This window comes from Crotalus tigris, unplaced genomic scaffold (genome assembly GCF_016545835.1).
Source record: "Crotalus tigris isolate CLP2741 ecotype Arizona unplaced genomic scaffold, ASM1654583v1 scf7180000017765.3138416, whole genome shotgun sequence".
Lineage (NCBI taxonomy): Eukaryota > Metazoa > Chordata > Lepidosauria > Squamata > Viperidae > Crotalus > Crotalus tigris.
Window position 1 is genome coordinate 2,870,183 of NW_024096620.1, and position 20,113 is coordinate 2,890,295.

General features: G+C 50.8%; 1 protein-coding gene across 6 annotated transcripts in view; it reads right to left on the reverse strand.

The window, feature by feature from the left end:
- Nucleotides 1-20,113, reverse strand: part of ATP13A3 (ATPase 13A3) — a 45,350-nt gene that overhangs the window by 18,943 nt on the left and 6,294 nt on the right. For 5 of the 6 annotated variants that reach the window (XM_039341526.1, XM_039341521.1, XM_039341523.1 and 2 more), the window contains 10 exons: nt 12,482-12,561; nt 11,208-11,381; nt 10,148-10,345; nt 9,771-9,841; nt 9,605-9,685; nt 9,230-9,299; nt 3,950-4,084; nt 2,146-2,218; nt 1,691-1,822; nt 1,420-1,599 (listed from right to left, as the gene is read on the reverse strand). In XM_039341526.1, the coding sequence (XP_039197460.1) occupies nt 1,420-1,599; nt 1,691-1,822; nt 2,146-2,218; nt 3,950-4,084; nt 9,230-9,299; nt 9,605-9,685; nt 9,771-9,841; nt 10,148-10,345; nt 11,208-11,381; nt 12,482-12,529 (1,162 nt within the window). In that variant the 5' untranslated portion in view covers nt 12,530-12,561. Of the gene's footprint in view, nt 1-1,419; nt 1,600-1,690; nt 1,823-2,145; nt 2,219-3,949; nt 4,085-9,229; nt 9,300-9,604; nt 9,686-9,770; nt 9,842-10,147; nt 10,346-11,207; nt 11,382-12,481; nt 12,562-16,714; nt 16,786-20,113 lie in introns of all 6 variants that reach the window. The other variant, XM_039341522.1, reaches the window with a different exon arrangement.

Sequence of the window (20,113 nt, forward strand, 5' to 3'; positions counted from 1 at the left end):
ATAGTATGTTTAGGTGTGTGTCATGTATGTGTTTCACTTTGAGAGTGGGCAACTAAATTTCATTTTTGATGTGTGCCATTGTGCCCACGGTAAAAAAATGACAATAAAGGTTATCTTATCTTATCTGGAGCCATTCCTTTTTCGGGGCGGTGGGAGGGGGATGTTGTGAAGGGAAGGGAGCCTCACCAAAAGGGGGGTGGGCCAGAAGGCATGGCTGCTGCTCCTATGCCAGGACCCTCCGGAGAGGCACAGAGTGCCAGGGATGTGGCACAGGTGACTCAGATCTGGAGAGGCTGCAGTGTAAACATTCAGCCATCTCCCCAGAGGGATTCTGCCCCCCCCCCATCTAGAGAGCCCAGAGGCCGCATACAAGTCTGTGGCAGAGAAGGTCCTGACCCCAAAGAGGGCACCCAACAAGCCACTCAAAGGGGCCTTGCTGTGGGGCAAGCAGTGGATTGGCACCGAGGGAGCTGGACATCCTGGCAAAGGCTGGCAGGAATAGCCAACACTCCAGAGGACAAGCGCAAGATGCAAACAGATCTTGACTGTCCAACAAAATGAAATTTAATGTGGAGAGCAGCAAGGTTTTATACCTAGGCAGGAAAAACCAAGGTACAAGATTAAGTGAAACCTGACTCAAAAACAGTAACTGTGAGAAGGACCTTGGAGTGCTAGTGGATGATCCCTTAACCATGAGGCAGCCGTGTGCGGCAGCAGACAAAAAAGCTAACACAATCCTGGGTAGTATAAACAGAGGCATAGAATCAAGATCACGTGAAGTATTAGTACCACTTTATAAAGCTTTAGTAAGCCACACCTGGAATCCTGCATCCAGTTTTGATCACCATACTACAAAAAAGATGTTCAGACTTTGGAAAAAGTACAAAGAAGAGCAACTAAGATGATTGAAGGCCTGGAGACAAAAATATATGAAGAACAGTTGCAGGAATTTGGTATGTCTAGATTAATGAAAAGAAGAGCAGTGTTCCAGTATTTGAGGGGCTGCCACAAAGAAGGGGGAGTCAAGCTATTCTCCAAAGCACTGAAGGTAGGACAAGAATGAATGGATGGAAACCAATCGAGGAGAGAAGCAACCTGGAACTAAGGAGAAATTTCCTGACAGTGAGAACAATTAACCAGTGGAACAGCTTGCCACTAGAAGTTGTGGGTGCTCCATCACTGGAGGCTTTTAAGAAGAGCCTTGACAGCCACCTGTCTGGAATGGTACAGGGTCTCCTGCTTGAGCATGGGGTTAGACTAGAAGACCTCCAGGGTCCCTTCCAGCTGTATTCTGATTGACACTGGGGCTGTGATGGGGGAAAGAGATGGGGAAGGATCCGAAGCAGCCTTTCCCAAACACGCCCCCGAATCCAACACCTGGATCCTTTGGGCCCTCCTTTCCGCCCAGCACTGGCGTACCTGTTCTGACGACCACAGCCTTGACCAGCTCCCCAGTGTAGAAGCGGGTCTGAATGACCGTCGTGCCACAGAAGAGGGTGTGCCTCCGGTGCCCGTCTGGGTCGTACACTTCGCCCTCCAGGGCCTGCGAGTCCTTGGACGGGTTGGGCAGGTTGGTCTTGGTGACTGGGACACTCTCCCCTGGGGGAAGAATAGGCTTGCTCGCTGCCCGTGCCACCTGCGGTGTTGCGGCCCGGCTGCTGGCCCTGGCTGCAAGCGCCCCCCCACTCACCCGTCAACATGCTTTCGTTGACGATGCAGGTCCCGCTGAGAAGCACCGCATCGCAGGGCATGATCATTCCCCGGAGCGGGATCACGATGACGTCCCCGGGCACCAGGTCCGTGGACAGGACCTCTTCCATCCCTGCGGGGCAGACGAGAGGGCTGAGAGTGGGCAAAGCCCCAACCCACCACGCCTCCTCCCCACCGAGGCCGAGGGTGCAGAGAACAGCTGGCAAGGACTCTGGGTGCGGCATGAGGCTGGCAGAGGGATCCACCAGTCCTGCACACACTTGGCAGCAACGGGCAGTGGCCTCTTGGCATGTCCGCAGCAAGCCAAGGACCAAGTCCAGGGGGGCAGCTGTGAAACGCTCGCCCACCCCAGCCCCACAGCTGCTTCCACCTCAGGAGAAACCCCAAAGACGCCCCTCTCGCCCTCGCCCCTTCTGCCAGCCCGGCCCGTCCTACCGTGGTTGGCTCTGTTGACGGACACCCTGATGATGCTGTGAGCTGCCACCATGTCGTGCAGCATCGTGTATTGCTGAAGGGAGGAGAGGGGAGCGTTGCTAGCCAGACGCCCCAAGCCTGAGCGAGCCGTCCTGGCCACCCACGAGCCAAAGGGGGAGGCGGAAGGGGGAGCAGCTCCTGCTGGCTGGCCTGCCTTGGGTGGCATCCCCCCCTCTTGGAGCCACAGGGTCCCAGGGATGTGGACAAGGCCAGTGTAGCTGGAAGACCCTTTCTGAGGTACCCTGCACTCTTTCTGAACTGGCCCCCGGCTTTCTCAGAGTCCAGCCCACAAGACTCTTGTGCCTCTGGTGAAATCCCAAGCACAGCAGGGAGACCTCCCAGGAGGGGCTTCCCTATTTGGCCCAAGCAGAGCGCCCCGCCCCACGCTCTCTGGCCCAAGCCAGCCGAGGCCTCCGGGAACAGCCCCTGGAGCTGACCTGCCTAATCTCTGCTCTGCAGAATTTGCCCCTGAAGCCAACATTCAGGGATGTGCTGAGGAGCCCCTGGAAGACTCAAGAGTCTTCAGAGGAAGCCAGAACCCTGATCTGCCTTTCAAAGGATGCCCAGCCCAGCCCTGTTCAGAGATTAAAAAGCTCCCTCAGGCTTCGCCCACACCTGGCGCCCCCAGCAGGACGTGGCACCAATTCCAAGACTCCAGGCAAAATCTTGAGGCACCAGACAAATGGGGGGGGGGGAATGAAAAGACACATTCTGCAATAAATATTTAATTCTCTACTGCAGTGCACCTCCCATGGAATGGGGCTCCTCCAATGGCCCCCACCCTGCTTTGTTTAGAAGAGGTGTGAAGATTTGGCTCATCGCCCAGGCCTTTGGCAAGACTATCTGCTTCAACACGCTCGCCATCTTTTATCTTAATCGCTTATTGATTTTATTGCAATTTGTTTGCTTGATTATTGTGAGCGAACGATAATCCTTGAGGAACATCAGTGGAACAAGCCCTTCAGATTCCCTCGTCAGCTACTTCCGGGGATTCCTGAAGACCACCCAGGGGGGTCCAGCACGGTCCTTCTGTCCAGTTCTCTATGGACACCGCTGGTGATGGGGACCCAAACAGACCAGGGACAGGCAGAAACAGGTCACCACAGTCCACTTTGACCTGTACATTTTGTCTTCAGAGCTACAGGGACGCTTAAATGTCTGGGAACTCTTTTGAATTTTCAATATTTCTGCATACATATGACCTAAAATGGGCTCTTTTCACACAAGTCCTAAAACTGGATAAAGTGAATCCAAAATTAGTCAAAAACATTACACTTGTTAATCTATTTATTGAAGAAAGTGATCCCAAACTATACATATTTGTTTCTGACTCATTTATGCAGAAATGTTGAAAATTCAAAATGGTTCATAGACCTTTAAGCACCACCGCCCGGAGTGAGTGGGCAGATGAGGGCAGAATCCGGGACTCTTTCAGGCAAACCGATGCCGAGAATGGACATCCGAGCCCAGACACCTCCGTGGTTTAGGGCAGCTCAGCACAGCGCGATGGGAACACAAAGGCCACGTTACACAAAAGCACACTTAACTTGGCTAGTGACTGACTCTGTTTGCTCCAGGCACTGGATCCTAAACTCACCAAACTGGCTGGATTCCTGCGACTTTCTCAGCCCATCGGAACGGGATCAGCTAAACAAACTTCAGGAAGTCCGGCCCGCTGCACCCAGGCCAGCCAGCTTATTGCGCAAAGCAGCAGCGAAAGGGCTCAAGTCTGCCTCCCCCCCCCCGCAGGGCTTCTCACACCCACCTTTCGGATGTTGTACAGAGAGCTGGCGATGGAGATCAGAGACATGATCACAATGGCGATTGCATAGTAGTAATATTCGTCCGTGCACCATAGGATCACACTGAATAGCTGGAAAATGTAGAAAGGATTGAGGACCTGCAAGGAACGAGCGGGGGGGGGGGGGCGGAGAAAACCAGGAACCAGCATTAGATTACGACTTCCCCTTCGCCTGGTTCCCTCAATTCTGAATTCTCTACTCAGGGTTAACATTCAAAGTCCCCCCCCCCCATCTGCTAGAGCGGAAAGAGAAAGGCCCAGCACAAGGGCACCCGAGAAGCAGGAGGCCTTCTCCAAGGAGCCCCTCAAACGCCACAAGAGGCTCTGCTCACCCTTCCTCAGCTCCCAGCACTGCTGTGGAGAACCGGCCACCAGCCCAAAGCTCCTTTGGGAAAAGCTACACACACACACACACACACACACACACACACACACACACACACACCTCGCAGGCATAACACAAGGGCACTGGAAGGTTCTTGAGGTTTTTGAAGGCTGAAAGCTGAGCAACCCCGCTGCAAGTGGACAAGGAGGGGAACTCCCCTCCACATGAGGCTGAAGCTTCACATTGGGGCCAAGCTTCTGATGGGGCTAAGCCAGAGATCACCTGTGTTGGACCGGGAGCGTTTGGTCTTCCAGAACACTTAGGGAAAAGGTGCCACCGACCTCCCTTCGGATGGATGCGGGAGGCTGTCCTTTTCCCAAAGAGGCGCAGAAGAGGTTCCCTTGACTGGTCAGGCTGATTTTATTAAAAGTCACAGGGATCAGACAATACGGAACTGTTATTGAAACCGTTGCCTCAAACGTCACACGTCTCAGGAGAGCTCAATGGATTACGATAGAGGGCAGTTTTAAAAATTAACCTTTGGGGTAAGGTTAATATTCTTAAAATAAACATGTATTATTGTAGACCCAGTGTGGAATTCATACAAACTCACACACAAACATAGCTACAAAGTATTTTCCAGCATATAGTACATTTCCTAAATGGCTGTGGGGGAATTACCTTTTAAATGTATGCAGCTGTCTGTCAGAGGGGAGAATCTGGTTTTCCATATCCTGAATTAGGCCTTTGGCATATCTTATAGTACCAAATTGTGGATGAACGAACGAAGATTTGCAATAGAAATGAAGGCTAATAAAAAGTTTCTTCCAACGTATTAACAAGAAAAAAGTTAAGGAAACTGTAGGTCCATTAAAGAGAGAGGATGACAAGGAAATAACAGACAACAGGGAGAAAGCAGAGCTGTTTAATTCATTCTTTGCATCAGTCTTCACGCAAAAGAAACTACAGCCCAACATACAAAAAAAAAATCACTGCAAAAGACAAACTTGAAACAAAAATTAAAATAAGTAGGAAGATGGTAAGAGAACACCTATCCGACCTTGACAGATATAAATCACTGGGACCCGACAGATTACATTCCAGAGTTCTGAAGGAACTGACAGATGTTATCTCAGAACCATTGCACCATATCTTTCAAAAATCCTGGCGCACCCGGGAAATACCTGAGGATTGGAAAAGGGCTGATGTGGTTCCCATCTTCAAGAAAGGAAAAAAAACGGACCCAGGAAACTACAGACCAATCAGTTTAACATCAATACCTGGGAAGATCCTAGAAAAGAAAATCAAAAAACAGATCTGCGAACAATTAGAAGCAAACAAAGTCATAACTAGTAGCCAGCACAGGTTTGCTAAAAACAGATCATGCCAAACCAATCTTATCTCATTCTTTGATAAAGTGACTAAACTAGAACACCAGCCAAATGCTGTGGACGTAGTATACTTAGACTTCAATAAGGTATTTGATAAAGTAGACCACAACCTTTTCCTTGGTAAGCTAGAAAAAGGTGGGATAGGCAGCATCACCACCAGATGGATCTGTAGCTGGCTGGTAAACTGTACCCAATGAGTAATCCTCAATGACACTACATTCGCATGGAGAGAAGTAAGCAGTGGGGTACCACAAGGCTCCGTCTTAGGCCCACTACTTCATCTTCATCAATGACTTAGAATTAGATCAGTGAATTGAAAGGGAACTCATCAAATCTGCAGCTGACACTAAACTGACAGGAGTATCCAACATCTCAGAAGACAAACTCAGGATCCAAAATGATCTTGACAGACTTGAACAATGGGCCCTATCCAACAAAATGAGTTTCAATGTGGAGAAAAGCAAAGTTTTACATTTAGGCAGCAAAAAGCAAAGATACAAGTACAGATTGGGCAAGACCTGGCTCAAAAACAGAAACTGTGAGAGGGACCTTGGAGTCCTAGTGGATGATCACTTGAACATGAGCCAACAGTGTGCAGCAGCAGCCAAAAAAGCTAATACAATCCTGGGTTGTATAAACAAAGGCATAGAATAAAGATCACGCTAAGTATTAGTACCACTTTATAAAAGCCTAGTGAGGCAACACCTGGAATACTGCAGCCAATTTTGGTCACCATATCACAAAAAAGATATTGAGAGTTTGGAAAAAAATCAGAGAAGAGCAACTAAGATGATCAAAGGCCTGGAGACTAAAACATATGAAGAAGAACGGCTGCAGGACTTGGGTTTGGCGAGTCTAAAGAAAAGAAGAAATAGGGGAGACATGATAGCAGCATTGCAGTATCTGAGGGGCTGCCACAAGTTATTCTCCAAAGCACCAGAGGGCAGGACAAGAAACAATGGTTGGAAACTGACCAAAGAGAGAAGCAACCTGGAATTAAGGAGAAAGTTCCTAACAGTGAAGACAATTAACCAGTGGAACAGCTTGCCACCAAAAGTTGCAGGTGCTCCAGCAATGGAGGTTTTTAAGAAGGGACTGGTCAGTCACTTTTGTGAGATGGTCTAGGTTCTCCTGCTTGAGCAGGGGGCTGGACCAGAAGACCTCCAAGGTCCCTTCCATTTCTCTTCTTCTTCTCTTCTCTTCTTTCGCGTCTAGTCTAGTCTAATCTATTTTATTTTCTATTCCAATATCTATTCCATTCCATTCCATATTTTCTATTCTATTCTATTCCAGTATCTATTCTATTCTATTCTATTCTGTTCTATTCTATTCTGTTCTATTCTATTCTATTCCATACCATTCTATTCCATTCCATATTTTCTATTCTATTCTATTCCAGTATCTATTCTATTCCAGTATCTATTCTATTCCAGTATCTATTCTATTCCAGTATCTATTCTATTCTATTCTATTCTATTCTATTCTATTCTATTCTATTCTATTCTATTCTATTCTATTCTATTCTACTTCTATATTCTACTCCTATTCCAGTATCTATTCTATTCTAGTGGAAAGTCTTCGTTGGGCCCCTCTAAAAGCTTCATATGATGCATCCCAGTCGGTAGGACCTCTTGAGATCAAAACGAAAGACAGCTACTCCTTTCCGACCAGGGATAATAACCGGGCCTGGGAACTCCGTCCCTGAGCAGCCCGTCGTAAGAAGCAAGGTCGCAGAATCATGCCGATTTACGAAGGCAGTTGTGGCAGTTCCACGTGCCGCCGTTGGGCAAATCCTGGCCCAGTTGCAGCATCCGGCAGCTGCGTGGTCCCCACTGGGGATCTCCCACGGCTTCCCCACTACCTTTGCTTGTCAGAAGCGGATGGTGTAGGTCACCAACGGTGATCTGTGGGATGCTGCGAGGCAGAGGCTGCATGCCCAGATCAGGATCCCATGACCCTGGGGACGCTGGGAGAGCTGCCACTGCGGGGAGGGGCCGCAGCAACTTCAGGCCTTATTTCTAAGACACTGGAATTCTGGGGAGGAGGAGGAGGAGGAGAAGGGGGGGGGGCTACCGCTTGGGTGGATGGAGAAGGAAAAGGGCCATTTTTGTTTTTTTTTTCCCCTCCCCAAAGGACAAGCCTGATCTGGCTGGAAGGTTTTGCAGCCCCAGCATCCGCCAAAGCTCTCAGCCTGGAGCTCTGCGGCCTTTCCACCCTCAGAAGCTGAGCAACTATTAAAGCCTAAGTCCCTCTCTCTCATACACACACACACACACACACACACACACACACACACACAGCTGCACTTTATACATTTCTGTGGCGATGAATCGGTTGGACAGGCAAGCTTTAACGTTACAAGAATTCCAATTGTCTTCAGCCATTTCCCTGGGAAGATGCTATCATCAGTACCAAAAGTCTCAACAGAAACTACACAGCACTTCATTCAACAAAAAATTATGTATTTCGGACTTATTGGAATCCACTGTGGTTATGTAGAAAAAGTTTGAATTTAATCAACCCATGTGCTGCCTGAATGTCGTAAGGGCAGCCTTTGGTGGCTTACAGCATGCTGACAATGCAATAAGATTAATCTTTCACTTAAATGCTGCGGGTCCCAAAAGCTTTAAAACTCAATTTGAGACAAGATTTAATATCAGAGTCTTTTGAGCTATATTCTTATTGTGTGAAAATTGGCATCTGGACAAGGAAATTGGATCCTGCGTGTCCTACTTAAATATTCTCCAGCACGGGGAAGATAAATACGGGGGCCTCAGCTATTCAATAGCTGGCAGAGCTGAGGTCGTTAGCGATTTAGGACTGAATCAGTTATTGAACTAGATTAGCTCTAGATGATTGTCAAGGAAGACAGACAACCTTCACCGAAATGCCTTCGTGCATGTACTGTACATATTCTATTTTTGATTTTTAATTCAGTTTTCCTTTTTCCTTTATCATTATTTTCCTTCTCTTTTGTTTTTGTTTTAACTCATCCAATAGGAGCAGAAAGCAATCAGGCACTGCAGCAGTAATTCAAACTGTCTGGGGAATCCTGGGAGTGGAAGTAAGTCCACAGGTCTTAAACTTGCACTGGTTGGACACCCCCCTGCACTACATGCCACTGCGAAGACCTCCCCCCCCCCCGGGCGATGGCCCAGCCTGCTCCCCTCCGTCCCATTCCCTCCTCGCCTGGCCCCTTCCCATCCTAGGATCCCGGGAGGCTGAAGCTGAGCAACCGGACTCTGTTTAACAAGCGGGAATCTTTTTAGACCATGTGGCAGGTTAAAAACTAGGCAGGCCAAAGAAGGCAGCACAGATTTTGGGCCGTTCTTGTGGACAACCCAACCCTCAACCTGCGTTTTGAGATAAAGTCAACTGATCCTCACAGAAACTCACACAGGCGGCAGCAGTCTGAGACAGAGGAACTGAACGCTTGCTAGTTTCTCTCTCCCCCCCCCAACTCTTTCTCAAGGCTCAGAGGGCCAATAATAGCCGTTCCCCACGCCCCTTTCACAGCAAAAGGCTCACCTCTTTAATCAACAGTTTAAAAATGGAAGGCACTTTGACCGCAATTTCATTCAGTCCATAGAAAATCTTCCTGCATCCAAAAGAGATAAAAAGGCACATAAATTTAGCTCGCAGCTGCTGGCCGCTGCCGCCAAGAGCCACCCAGCACCAAGAGGGCCAGGCAGGAGGAGGAAGAGCCGGCGGATGGGAAGGAGAGGAAGGCAGGGAGGCCGAGGGCCCTGCAGGGGTTCCTGGGCTCCCCTGGGCCCTCTCCGGAGGGCCATGAGCGTGTGGGAGCCGTGGGGAGAGGGGTGGCCGAGGGGCAGGAGGCAGGCCAGGAGGGAGGCTGAGAGGGGAGCCCTCCGCCGAACCCCCGTGCTCCTCGCAGTGGCCCACCTGTAGTCCTGCATCTCCTTCGTCAGCCCTGTGCTGTGTTCCCGGTGGATGGAAGCGCAGGAGGTGGACTCGTCCAAACCCCTGCCGGAAAGGGAGAGGCACAGGTGGGTTAGTCAGGAGGACCCGTTCCGCTGCCGGGGCCTCTCTCTGGGCATCCATCTCTTACTTTATGGAAATGAAGTTCTGCACCGCGTCATCCCAGAAGTACTTCACGCTGTGGTGGGTGAAATAGCGCAGCTGGAAGGCAAGAAATACAGACGGCCTTGCTGCTGCTTCAGGCGGAGGAGACTCAGCAGGTGCTGCTCATAAAGGCAGACTGAGTTTGGGTGGCTGTACGCCCCACACTTCCACCTGCTGCCCTCCCTCCCTCCACCCACCCACCCACCCCCGCCTTCTCTGGGTCAGTTTACCTGCAGGAGAGGCCTTCGTTTCCCCCCCAGTGCTGTGGCCCCATCAGGGAAGCCTTCCGGAGGCTTCTCTCCTGAAAGGAGGCCTAACCGAGGCTGCTCTTGGGGAGGGCAGCCTTCTGGCCGTGCTGGGTACCTGGAGGAGCTGTGGGGCCCGGGAGAGGCCATTCAAGGCGCTGCTGCTGCCGTTCTCTTCCGAGGGAGGGAGGCAGAGAGGGGTGCTGGAGCCGTTGGCCACCTTGTCCGAGGCCAGCTCTGCCGGGGCCTGCAGGGGGTGGTGCCCCAGGGACAAGACGGTGCGGACCTTTGCGCAGAACCAGGTCTGGAATTCGTCCTTTGGAGAAAGGAAGCTTTTGAGGAGGAGTTCCTGGAATCACAGGAGACCCAACAGGTCCGGCTGCCAGCCCTTTGAGACCTGCTTGGGCCGGCTTGGCAGATCCCTCTTCCTTCCCTCAGAGCCGCCTGGCCATGCCGCACAGCAGACTCTCTCGGGCCAGGACAGGTGGGAGGGGCTCAAGAGGCCAGGCCGGAGAGCCTCTCCTGGGGTCAGCTGCCAGCGGACACATCTGGCCTGAGAAGGTCCACTGCTGGCTGGATCAGGCCAAAAGGCTAATTCTGAAGAGCTTCTGCCCTAACCCTGACCCTCTTGTCCTGCTCTTCTCCTCGGCAGCCGATTTCTCTTAATTCTCCGTCTGGGTATTTGCTAAGCCTTTCCCGAGCTTCAAATGATCCTCCTGGCCGCGTTTTCTCTCCACCACCCTCCTATCACTCGGTGCACAAGATGGCTGCCAGTTTCCAAAGCCATAAAAAGGCAACTTCTCCTTCCTCTTACCTTGAATCTCTCAGCTCTCTTGTGGCTCAAAGAGTCCTCAGCTCTTTGACTGGGCGGGAACCGCTAGCGATTGTCTTGGCACGTTGAGCATTAAGCTGTTATTAACTTACGTGGCCCCACAAACTGCATTTTGTCAACCCAGTTTTAGGTGCTAGCATGTTGTCTGAACCTAACCTCGATTTTCTTTCAGGTTTTCTGCTTTTTATTATTGTTACTGAGAAGGATGAAAGACAAGCAAGTCCAACTGCCTGGCGTTAGGAACAATTCTGGGATCCAGAGGAGCAGACGGGGGCAGCCCCAACCCACAAAGCCTTTCGAGATGCCCCCGAGGCAACCCCCACGGCCCCCCAGGCCACGGACTTACGGTGGTTCTCAGCAGGACCACTTGGCAGCGTCTCAGCGAAGCCCTTTGGCAGGTGGCCTTCACTCGCCACTCCGGCATCCAGTAGAGGAGGAGGAGGAGGAGGCCGCCCGAGCACAGCACCCCTCCGGCCACAAAGACCAGCTTCCACCGGCAAAAGTTGTACCCGTAGATTTTCTGCACAGAAAGAGAGCAGGCGGAGCGTGGCAGTTCCAGCACGGTGTCTGTGGAAGGGGGAGGGGGGCTATGCACTCCCCCCCCCGCAGTCCGGCTGTGGGTGGCTCACAGCTGATGTGGGACCAAAGGGCTTTCGTGGCCCTGGCGCAGGAGGAGTGGTCTTACTGGCCTCCCCCTCAACGCCATTTTGGGGAAAAGCATGCAGGAGACCTAAGCGGACTCCATGCCCCCCCCCCACCCACCCACCCCCAGGAATCGCCTCCACAATACTGCAAAGAGCGACCAGCTCAAAGGGGCTAAATTGAAGTGGGCCAAAGTGACAACGGGACAAAGAAGTCTACAGTGAGTCACCCAATGATGCCCCGTTTGATCCATGGGGCTGCTCCTGCCTCAGCCGAAGGGCCGCTCTGCTCCCCGCAAGGGCCTCCCAGGCTGCCCTTTGAGAGCTGCCCTTGAAGCCTGCAAGCAGACACTGCCTTTATCGGGGGGGGGGGGGGAGAGCTGGGGGGGGGAGAAGCCCTTCTGGAGCTTGCCTGAGGGGCAATTTGCCTCACAGCTTGCTGGAGGGAATAAAGTCACCTGTGGGAACCAGGCCCTCCACACCTCCCCAGGAAAGAGGAAGGAAGGAAGGAAGGAAGGAAGGAAGGAAGGAAGGAAGGAAGGAAGGAAGGAAGGAAGGAAGGAAGGAAGGAAGGAAGGAAGGAAGGGGGAAGGAAGGGGGAAGGAAGTGAAAGGGAGGGACTGCTTGAGGGTATTAGATCCTGTCTCATGATTTTCCAGGTCTAGGTAGTCTCTATGGGTATTTATCTCCCCCAAACAGCCCTGTGAGGTAGACTGGGCTAAGAGAGAGAGAGTTCCAAGTTGCCCAGGAAATTTCCAGGGCTGAGGAGGGTCTGTTGAATCCGGGTAAGACTTTGCTCTTCTGGGGTAGGATCAGAATGGCTGCAGCAAACCTTTAATCTCTGCTCAACGATTTCCTGCACTGTGTGTGTGTGTGTGTGTGTGTTGTGTTGTGTGTGTTGTTTGTGTGTGTGGTGTCCATGCCATGCAGTGGGGGGGGGAGAGGAGGCGAGGGAAAGAGATGAGGATTAAGGAACTACCAGCTCCTCCTCTTCGCCTTCCTGGAGCAGGCTTTCTTCATTCTCCATGATGCCGGATTCTCAGCTCAGTCCCAGGGAACCTAGAATGGGGAGAGAGCAGGAAAGAAGCCTTGAAAACAGCCTTTCTCATCCTTGGCCGCTCTGAGGCTTGTGGACTTCAGCTCCCAGAATTCCCCAGCCAGCTGCAGCCCAGACCTCTTAAAGGGCCAAGGTTGGGAAATGCTGTTCTTGAAGCACATTTACAAAGAGCGGCCCTGCCTTGGCTTCCCTCAAGCGTAGCACCCCAAACAGGCTCCGGGTGGGGAGTACGGGGGAAACACCGCCCCAACTCCCTCCCCCTCTCATTGCCCCTCCCCCCAGCGTCACCCATTGGGGGGGCAATAGCTTGTGGCAACAGCCTGGAAGAAATTCCTGATGTAAACTCAACTACGGAGCTCTTAAAAGCACGCAAACGTTTTGCTCCTCATCACCCTTCTGCTACAAAAGGTGGTAAACCCTTCGTTTAGTGACTGTCCAAAGTTATAACTGCAACGAAAAAAGGGGGGAAGGTGTCACTTTTTTGCAGTCAACGGGGGAGCCAGATTCACTTAACGACCGTATGTTCCACTTAACAACAGCAGCAATTCACTTGAACCACGGCCCAAAAAAGATCGCTTAGCAGCTGTCCTGCTTAGCAAGGGAAGTTCAGGTTCACTCCAGGATGAGCTGCCCATAAATCCTGGCCAACAAACAAAGGCCTCTTGAAGTCAACAGAAACCAAACCACTCAGCCACGGGAGGCAGCTCAGCCTGAAGAGTCCCACCCGGCCTCCTTGGCATTTTCTCTGCTACCCCTGACCCTTCTCTTCAACAGGCAAAGCATGGCCAGCCCCCTTTGCTGTTCTTCTCTGCACTCTTTCTGGAGCCTCAGCATCCTTTCTGTGTGTTATGCTGACCGGCAGTGGATGCAGCATTCCAGGTTCGCCCTTCCCCTGATCACCTAGCCCTTTCCCTCATCTTGGTAGGATTTCTCTAGAACTGTGTTGGCCTTTTTGGCTGCCCCTGCACACTGCTGGCTCACACTGAAGCGATTGTCCCTTGGGACTGAGGACTCACGCAATGCAAACGGGGCGGTGCTCCACCCACGTGACACTCGCTAGCATCGCCCCGTTTTTCCCACGTGGTGCCCGTTCTCACTGCGCAATGCCCCGTTTTCACCATGCAGCGCCACATTTGTTAGCACAAGTGGGGGTGAGCGCACGCACACTCATGCGCACACTGGCCAGCCTGTTCCGTGGCCCACTGACCAGTAGGCCACGGCCCAGTAGTGGGCTGTGGCCCACAGGCTGGGGACTCCATAATCCCTCTCACATTTATCGGTACTGCTGCTGAGCCTGTTCTACACCCGTGCCTTTGGTTTTCTTTAGCTATTTTGGCCTACATTCCTAGTCTGTCTTTTACAGTACTGCTTTTGATAGATTGGCCTCCCCCCCTTTTTTCTCTCTACTAAAGACAAATGCAAAGAATGAATTAAGCAGTTCTGCTTTCTCCCTGAAAACTGTCACTTCCTTGCCATCTTCTCCCATTAGTGGGTCAATCATTTCCTTGACTTTTTTTCCTGTTTTTTTTTAATATGGTGAAATTTTTTTAGTTATTATTTTTGACATTTGTTGCATGTCTTAGTTCATTCTGAGCCTTAGCTTTCCTGACTTTGTCTTTGCAGATTCAGGCTATTTTGTTTTACTTACGTGTCCTTCTTTTCATTTTTTGTACTTGTCTTTTTTGTCTTTCAGTTTATCTGAGAGTTCTTAAGCAACCATGCTAATTTCTTCTACGATCTCTTATTTTACTTTTTCAGTGGTATTGGATTGGATTGGACTTCTATAATCTCATTTTTCAGAGTTTCCCAAACTTCTTGAGTTGTTTTCCCTTTTTCATCCATGAAATATTTCCCAAGCTCTATGTTTGTTGGAATCAGCCCTCTTAAAGTCTAAGGCTTTAATTTTGTTATATTGCTTGTGTCTACGTTATACTGAATTCCAATATGGTCGCTCAGCCCCAAAGTTCTCACAACTTCAACCCCATCTATCATTTCATTTCTGTTAATAAGAATTAAGTCCAGTATAACTGACCTTTGGGAGACAAAAGCTGTCAGCTAAGTTTGCTCAGGAATCTGTTTGATCTCCCACTAGTGTAAAGTTTGTCTCCCAGTTGATAGTAGTTAAACATTATTATTGTAGTGTGTTTCCTGCACACTTTAGCTAATTGGTTAGTAAAAAGTTCCTCTATGTCTTCCGGTTGGGCGGCCTCTAGTATACACCTATGACTGTGCCATTTCCCCCCCCCCTTTCGATGTTAATCCAAAAGTATTCAAGAAGGTTTCATCCTTCAATATTTTTTTTGCATTTCTGTAGAGGTGTAGTTATTTCTTACATATAGTGCAACTCTACTGCCTTTTTTGTTAGGTGTGGTTTTTTTGAACAATTTAAATACTTCTAGCTGTACATTCCAGTCACGCGCTTCATCCCACCAAGTTTCACTAATGGCAACAATGCCCCACCCTCCTGTGCCAGGACTTCAAATTCCCCCCCCTCCCGCTGTTCCTCATACTTTGAGGGTTCCTGTGCAGACATCTGAGCCTTTTTTGACTGACCCTGCCTTGGCTTCTGAGTTCCCCTTCTTTCTTAATGTTCAGGCGACTGCCTTGAGCAGGGGTCCCCAACCCGGTCCATGGACCAGTACTGGGCCGCAGCAGGCCAGCAACTGGTCCACACACACAAGCACAGCCCCATCTGTGGGATGCAGGAAGCACACAAAACCACACCCCCTCCGGTCCACAGAAAAACCTCTCTCCGTGGAATTGGTACCCAAAGGGTTGGGGACCTCTGGCCTTGAGGTTCATGCTTGGGGTCAGGTCCTACAACCTGGCTTCGTTTCCCCTCCAGTTTTAGTTTAAAACCTTCTAACAAACCTAAATCCATCTAGGTTAAGGGGTGGGTTGCTGGTGGAGTCCCGAAGGTGTGGACTTCACTCCAATTGCAGTGAACAGGGATGAAGGCAAAGAACTACCGCGCACTACCCACAGATGTTTTGCAGTCCAAAACAAACGGGAGGCAGCGCAGGAAACGAACGGGGGGGCTCCTAAATGTGATTTCACCCCCAGTGGGCTTTCCCATCCTGGTCTGGTCTAACTGCACCACTGTCCTTGTGAGGACACCCATTTCGCCAACCGTCTCTACACAGCGATCAGGACCCTTGCTCAGAGCTCAGCACAACCTCCAAAGGGGCCGGAGGGCTCCCACCCTCCCTCTGCTCCTGGGTCTAGGCTGATTTTGGAGGCCGCCTCTGAGAAGCAAGCCTCGGCCTCCCCATTTCTTCCAGAGCCAGTAGAGAATTAGGGGCCTATGGCAGCTCCACAGTAAAGGTGGAATGGATGCTCCCCGAAAGAATTTAAGACTGAATAAACCCACGGGAGACCCCTGGAAGAGAGAGGCCAGCCTCTGTCCCCAAGGAGGCTATGGGGCAACTGCTCTTTCCCCACAAGCGCAGCTCCAGCCCTGTGACGTCCTCACTGGGTGAGGGAAACTATGCCACTATCTGAGCAGATCTCAGAATGTTTCCTTGGGAAAAGTAAAAACAAAAAAAGCTCCACTCTGTGATCACCTGTTCTGGGTGGAAAGGAGGAGGAGGAAGAGGATAGATAGATAGATAGATAGATAGATAGATAGGTAGGTAGGTAGGTAGGTAGGTAGGTAGGTAGGTAGGTAGGTAGGTAGGTAGATAGATATAGATATATAGAGAGAGATGGAGATTCTGCAGTGGACTGGATCAAGGTACCACTCTTAGCATCAGCAGGGGGAAATTATTATTTTCCCCTGTTGATGCTAAGAGTGGCGCCTTGATCCAGTTGAAGGAATCTGAAGGAATCCAGATGCCCTCTTGAAATAACACCAAGAGTCTGGATGAAGACGATCACCACAAGCACCTGGGCATCCTTCAGACTGACAACCTCAAGCACACTGAAGTCAAGGAGAAGGTAGAAAAGAAGGTATCAGGAGAGTGAAAAAAGATCTTAAGGTCCAAACTCAGAGGAGAAAATACCGCCAAGGCAATCAACACCTGGGCAATTCCAGTCACTACATACGCAGAGGGAAGAGTCAGCTGGACTCAAGCAGAACTAAAAGCCCCAGACAGGAAGACTAGCAAAACGAGACGACAATGAATCCACACAGCCATGCTGACAGGCTCTACTTACCAAGGAAAACAAACGGGTGGGGGATGTTGCAAGCACATCAGAAACTTGCAGAAGGGGCACTGGAAGAATATCTGAAGGACAGAGAAGAAGAAGACACACTGAAGCTAGTATGCCAGGAAGGCTTATGGAGTACTGGAGAGGCCAGACTGGCCTACAAGAAAGGCCAAATGAAGAACAGAAAAAAGTAGCACACGGCCACCACATTAAAAAAAAACAGCAGGCAAAGCAGGTGACAACAAGACCTGGCAATGGCTAAGAGCAGGAAAGTTGAAGAGAGAGACCAAGAGGCTAATACTGGCCACACAAGACCCAGACTTGAGGACAAATGCACTGAGAAGACCACAACAAACAGCAGCTGAAGAAAGAGCGGGCCGCTTTATTCGCTGCCCCAAGAAGATCGCTAGGCGATCTTGCCACAGCGTGACAAGGTAGCAACCACGGTGCCTTGGAATAGCTGCAAGGAACGCCATTTGCTTGCAGACATCACAAAACAGAGACAGTCACAGAAAACGAAGACGCTCTAAAGAGCTCTGGGACTTTAAAATGCAAACCAACAGATACCAGCCATGTAACATTCCAGACTTTACAATTTTTGATAAGACAGGCAAAAAAAATCTGAATAATGGATGTTGCAATACCTGGAGACACAGAACAGAAAAACTAGAGAAAATCCAACATACAAATAGCTGCAAATAGAAGCTGAATGACTGGCAAAAGAAAGCAAGGCTCACACCAACAGTAATAGACGCTTTGGTGCCACCGAAAAACCTCTGAAGCAGCCCTTGAACACCAGCAGCATTGACACAATCGCCATCAGTCAACTGCGGAAGAACAGCTTGTCTCGGAAGGGCTGACATTTTGAGACAATACCTTTAATACCACCAAACAACAACACCTGCCTAGCCCAGGTTCCTCTAAGTGGATAAAAATGCCAAATTCTCTCTAAACATCTGGCTGATCAACCATAATCAATAATAATGTTGTGGCTCTCGATGTGTTGTTCCACGGAAGGGCCGGCCTTGCCCCTCAGAAAGGGCAAGTGGTACCAACCGCTTTGCCAAATCGGAAGTCGTAAGAAATGATAACTGGGCACTGGACTTATTTTATAAACAATAATGCTGTGCTTGGTTCTCAAAATTATTTTGCCCTTGCAAGCAATGCAGCTTCACTGCCGGGCATGTTTGGAAGCCGACGGGAGAAAAGCAGCCGGGTCAACCTCAGAAAGCTGGAGAGCGTCAACTCCAGCAGAAAGCAGCCCCCCCCTGCCCCCGTTTGCTGGTCCCCTCCTGTCCCGCTCTCTTCTGCTCCTGCTTCCCTGCCCATCGTCTCCTGGCCCCCAAGGCCTCTCGCTCACCCCCAGGGATGAACGCCTGAAAAGGCACCGGCTGGCGAGGCGAGGCGAGCGTCAGAAGGGAGACTCTGGATGGAGGGCCCAGCTCCCTCAGCGCCAGCAGCTCCCCTCCATCCTCTCCGCTGCCTGGCCGGCTTTTATCGCTGCGGCCGGTTCTTAATGGCCATCTTGCTATCTCAGAGGAAGTCCTGCCAATGAACTGTTTTGTCAAAACCTTTAAAAAACAAAGTCTCCAAAGTGCTTAAACTCTTTTATCAAGAAAGCTCTTGGCACAGCTTGCCTCGGAGCCCAACCACCAGAAAAGCCCAACAATGGCTCACTTGAATGGGGGGGCCGGGCCGGAGGATGTGCCGGCAGCCCCCAGACGGTGGGTGCAGCGCACTCTATTCAAAGCACACAAACGGCCTGCTTGGGGCCGAGGGCCCTCCCGGGCGGGCAGGAATCCTGATGTTATCTGCAGGGCTGAAGCACGGAGGATATGATGACCAAACCCTTCCTTGCTTCCACAATGGGCGGCTTTGTGCTCCAGAGCTGGGGAGAGCACAAGACCCCAAAACGGGGGAACAGGCGCCGACGCTCTGGCACTGGAAGTACGGCGGTTACCGCTAGCCCTGGGGGATAAGCCTTGCAGGGGGACCCAGCAGGGACGGCCGCCCAAAGACCCCCCAGCCCACAAAGAGGCACCCGGCACTCACAAGACGTGGGGGCTGCCCGGGAGGGAGGCAGGTTGGGCCCAGGCTCACAAACTGCCCGCATGACGGGCCCATCCAAGAAAGAGGACACATACCTGCCCATACCCATCCCTCCACCCCACTCTTCCCTTTCGGAGGAAACAGCAGATGAGTAAGAAAGGGGAGAATAAGGAAGGGGGGGCTCAACGCCAGCACCATTCATTAACAGCATTACAGAATAACAGAGTTGGAAAGACCTTGGAGGTCTTCTAGTCCAACCCCCTGCTCAGCCAGGAAACCCTAGCCTAGACCATAGTTGTCAATCTCTTCTTAAAAACTTCCAATGTTGGAGCACTGGACAACCCTTTCTCTGGAACGGGATAGGACTTCCTGCCTGAGCATTAACTCTCCATACCTTTATCCAACCTCCTGCACTTCCATACCTCTTCTTTAATCTTCTCACTCTAGGGAGGGTCTCAGAAAAGCCAGTGGGACCCTGTCTCCACCTCCCTCCAGCTTCTTCGCCGATCTGGTTGGCTGCCTTTGAAAGGGCCCTGAAGACCTGGCCTTCCTCAAGCCCCGGCTCAGAGCTGGTGGGCGAGCAGCTTCAATTGCCGGTGTGCATGAACTGTCCTTGGCACAGCACATTGTGTATTTTTGGTGGATTTTTTTCCCCTGTTTTTGTTAGCCAAAATGAATCACATGGTGAGTGGGCAGTCACAGAAATGGGTCAATCTCTTCTTCTTTCTGTATTTGTTACTAGTAAAAATAACATCTGTATTAAGACCTCCACCTGCATGCTTTGAACTCGCTTTTGTTTACCCAACTCTTATTTCCACATAATAAAATAGGCAGATGCATCTCAGGGAGTTGCTAGGGTGGCTAGCAAGTTCACCTTTGGCTTCTGTAGCCCAGAGAGAGAATTTGGGGGAAACTGGGCTTTAGCTGGACGCGAGGGATCTGTCTGCTCCCCATCAGCAGAGAAGCCTGCATGCAGCTTGGGCCCGGCCTCTCGCCATTAATGCAAAGCGTTGTCTCTCCTCTGCTCTTTTAGCAGGCTGTGTGTTTCTCAACCTGGCTGGGGAATTCTGGGAACTGAAGTCCACATGACTTAAGAGTTGCCAAGGTTGAGAAACGCTGGCATAGAAGACGCCCCTGCCCAGAAAGGCTTCCCCAAGAAGATATTTCCTGGTTCAGGGAACAACTCCCTACCCGGAAGGAACAGAAGTGCAGCTCAAAGAGGGCAACCGGCCTCAGAGGCATCAGGTCCGGCCCCCAACTTCCATTTCACGGCTTCTTGTGAGAAGAGCCGTAACAAGCGCCCAAATCCAGAAATGCTGCCAGCGCAGAAAGCGTGCACAGAATTCATCCGCCTTG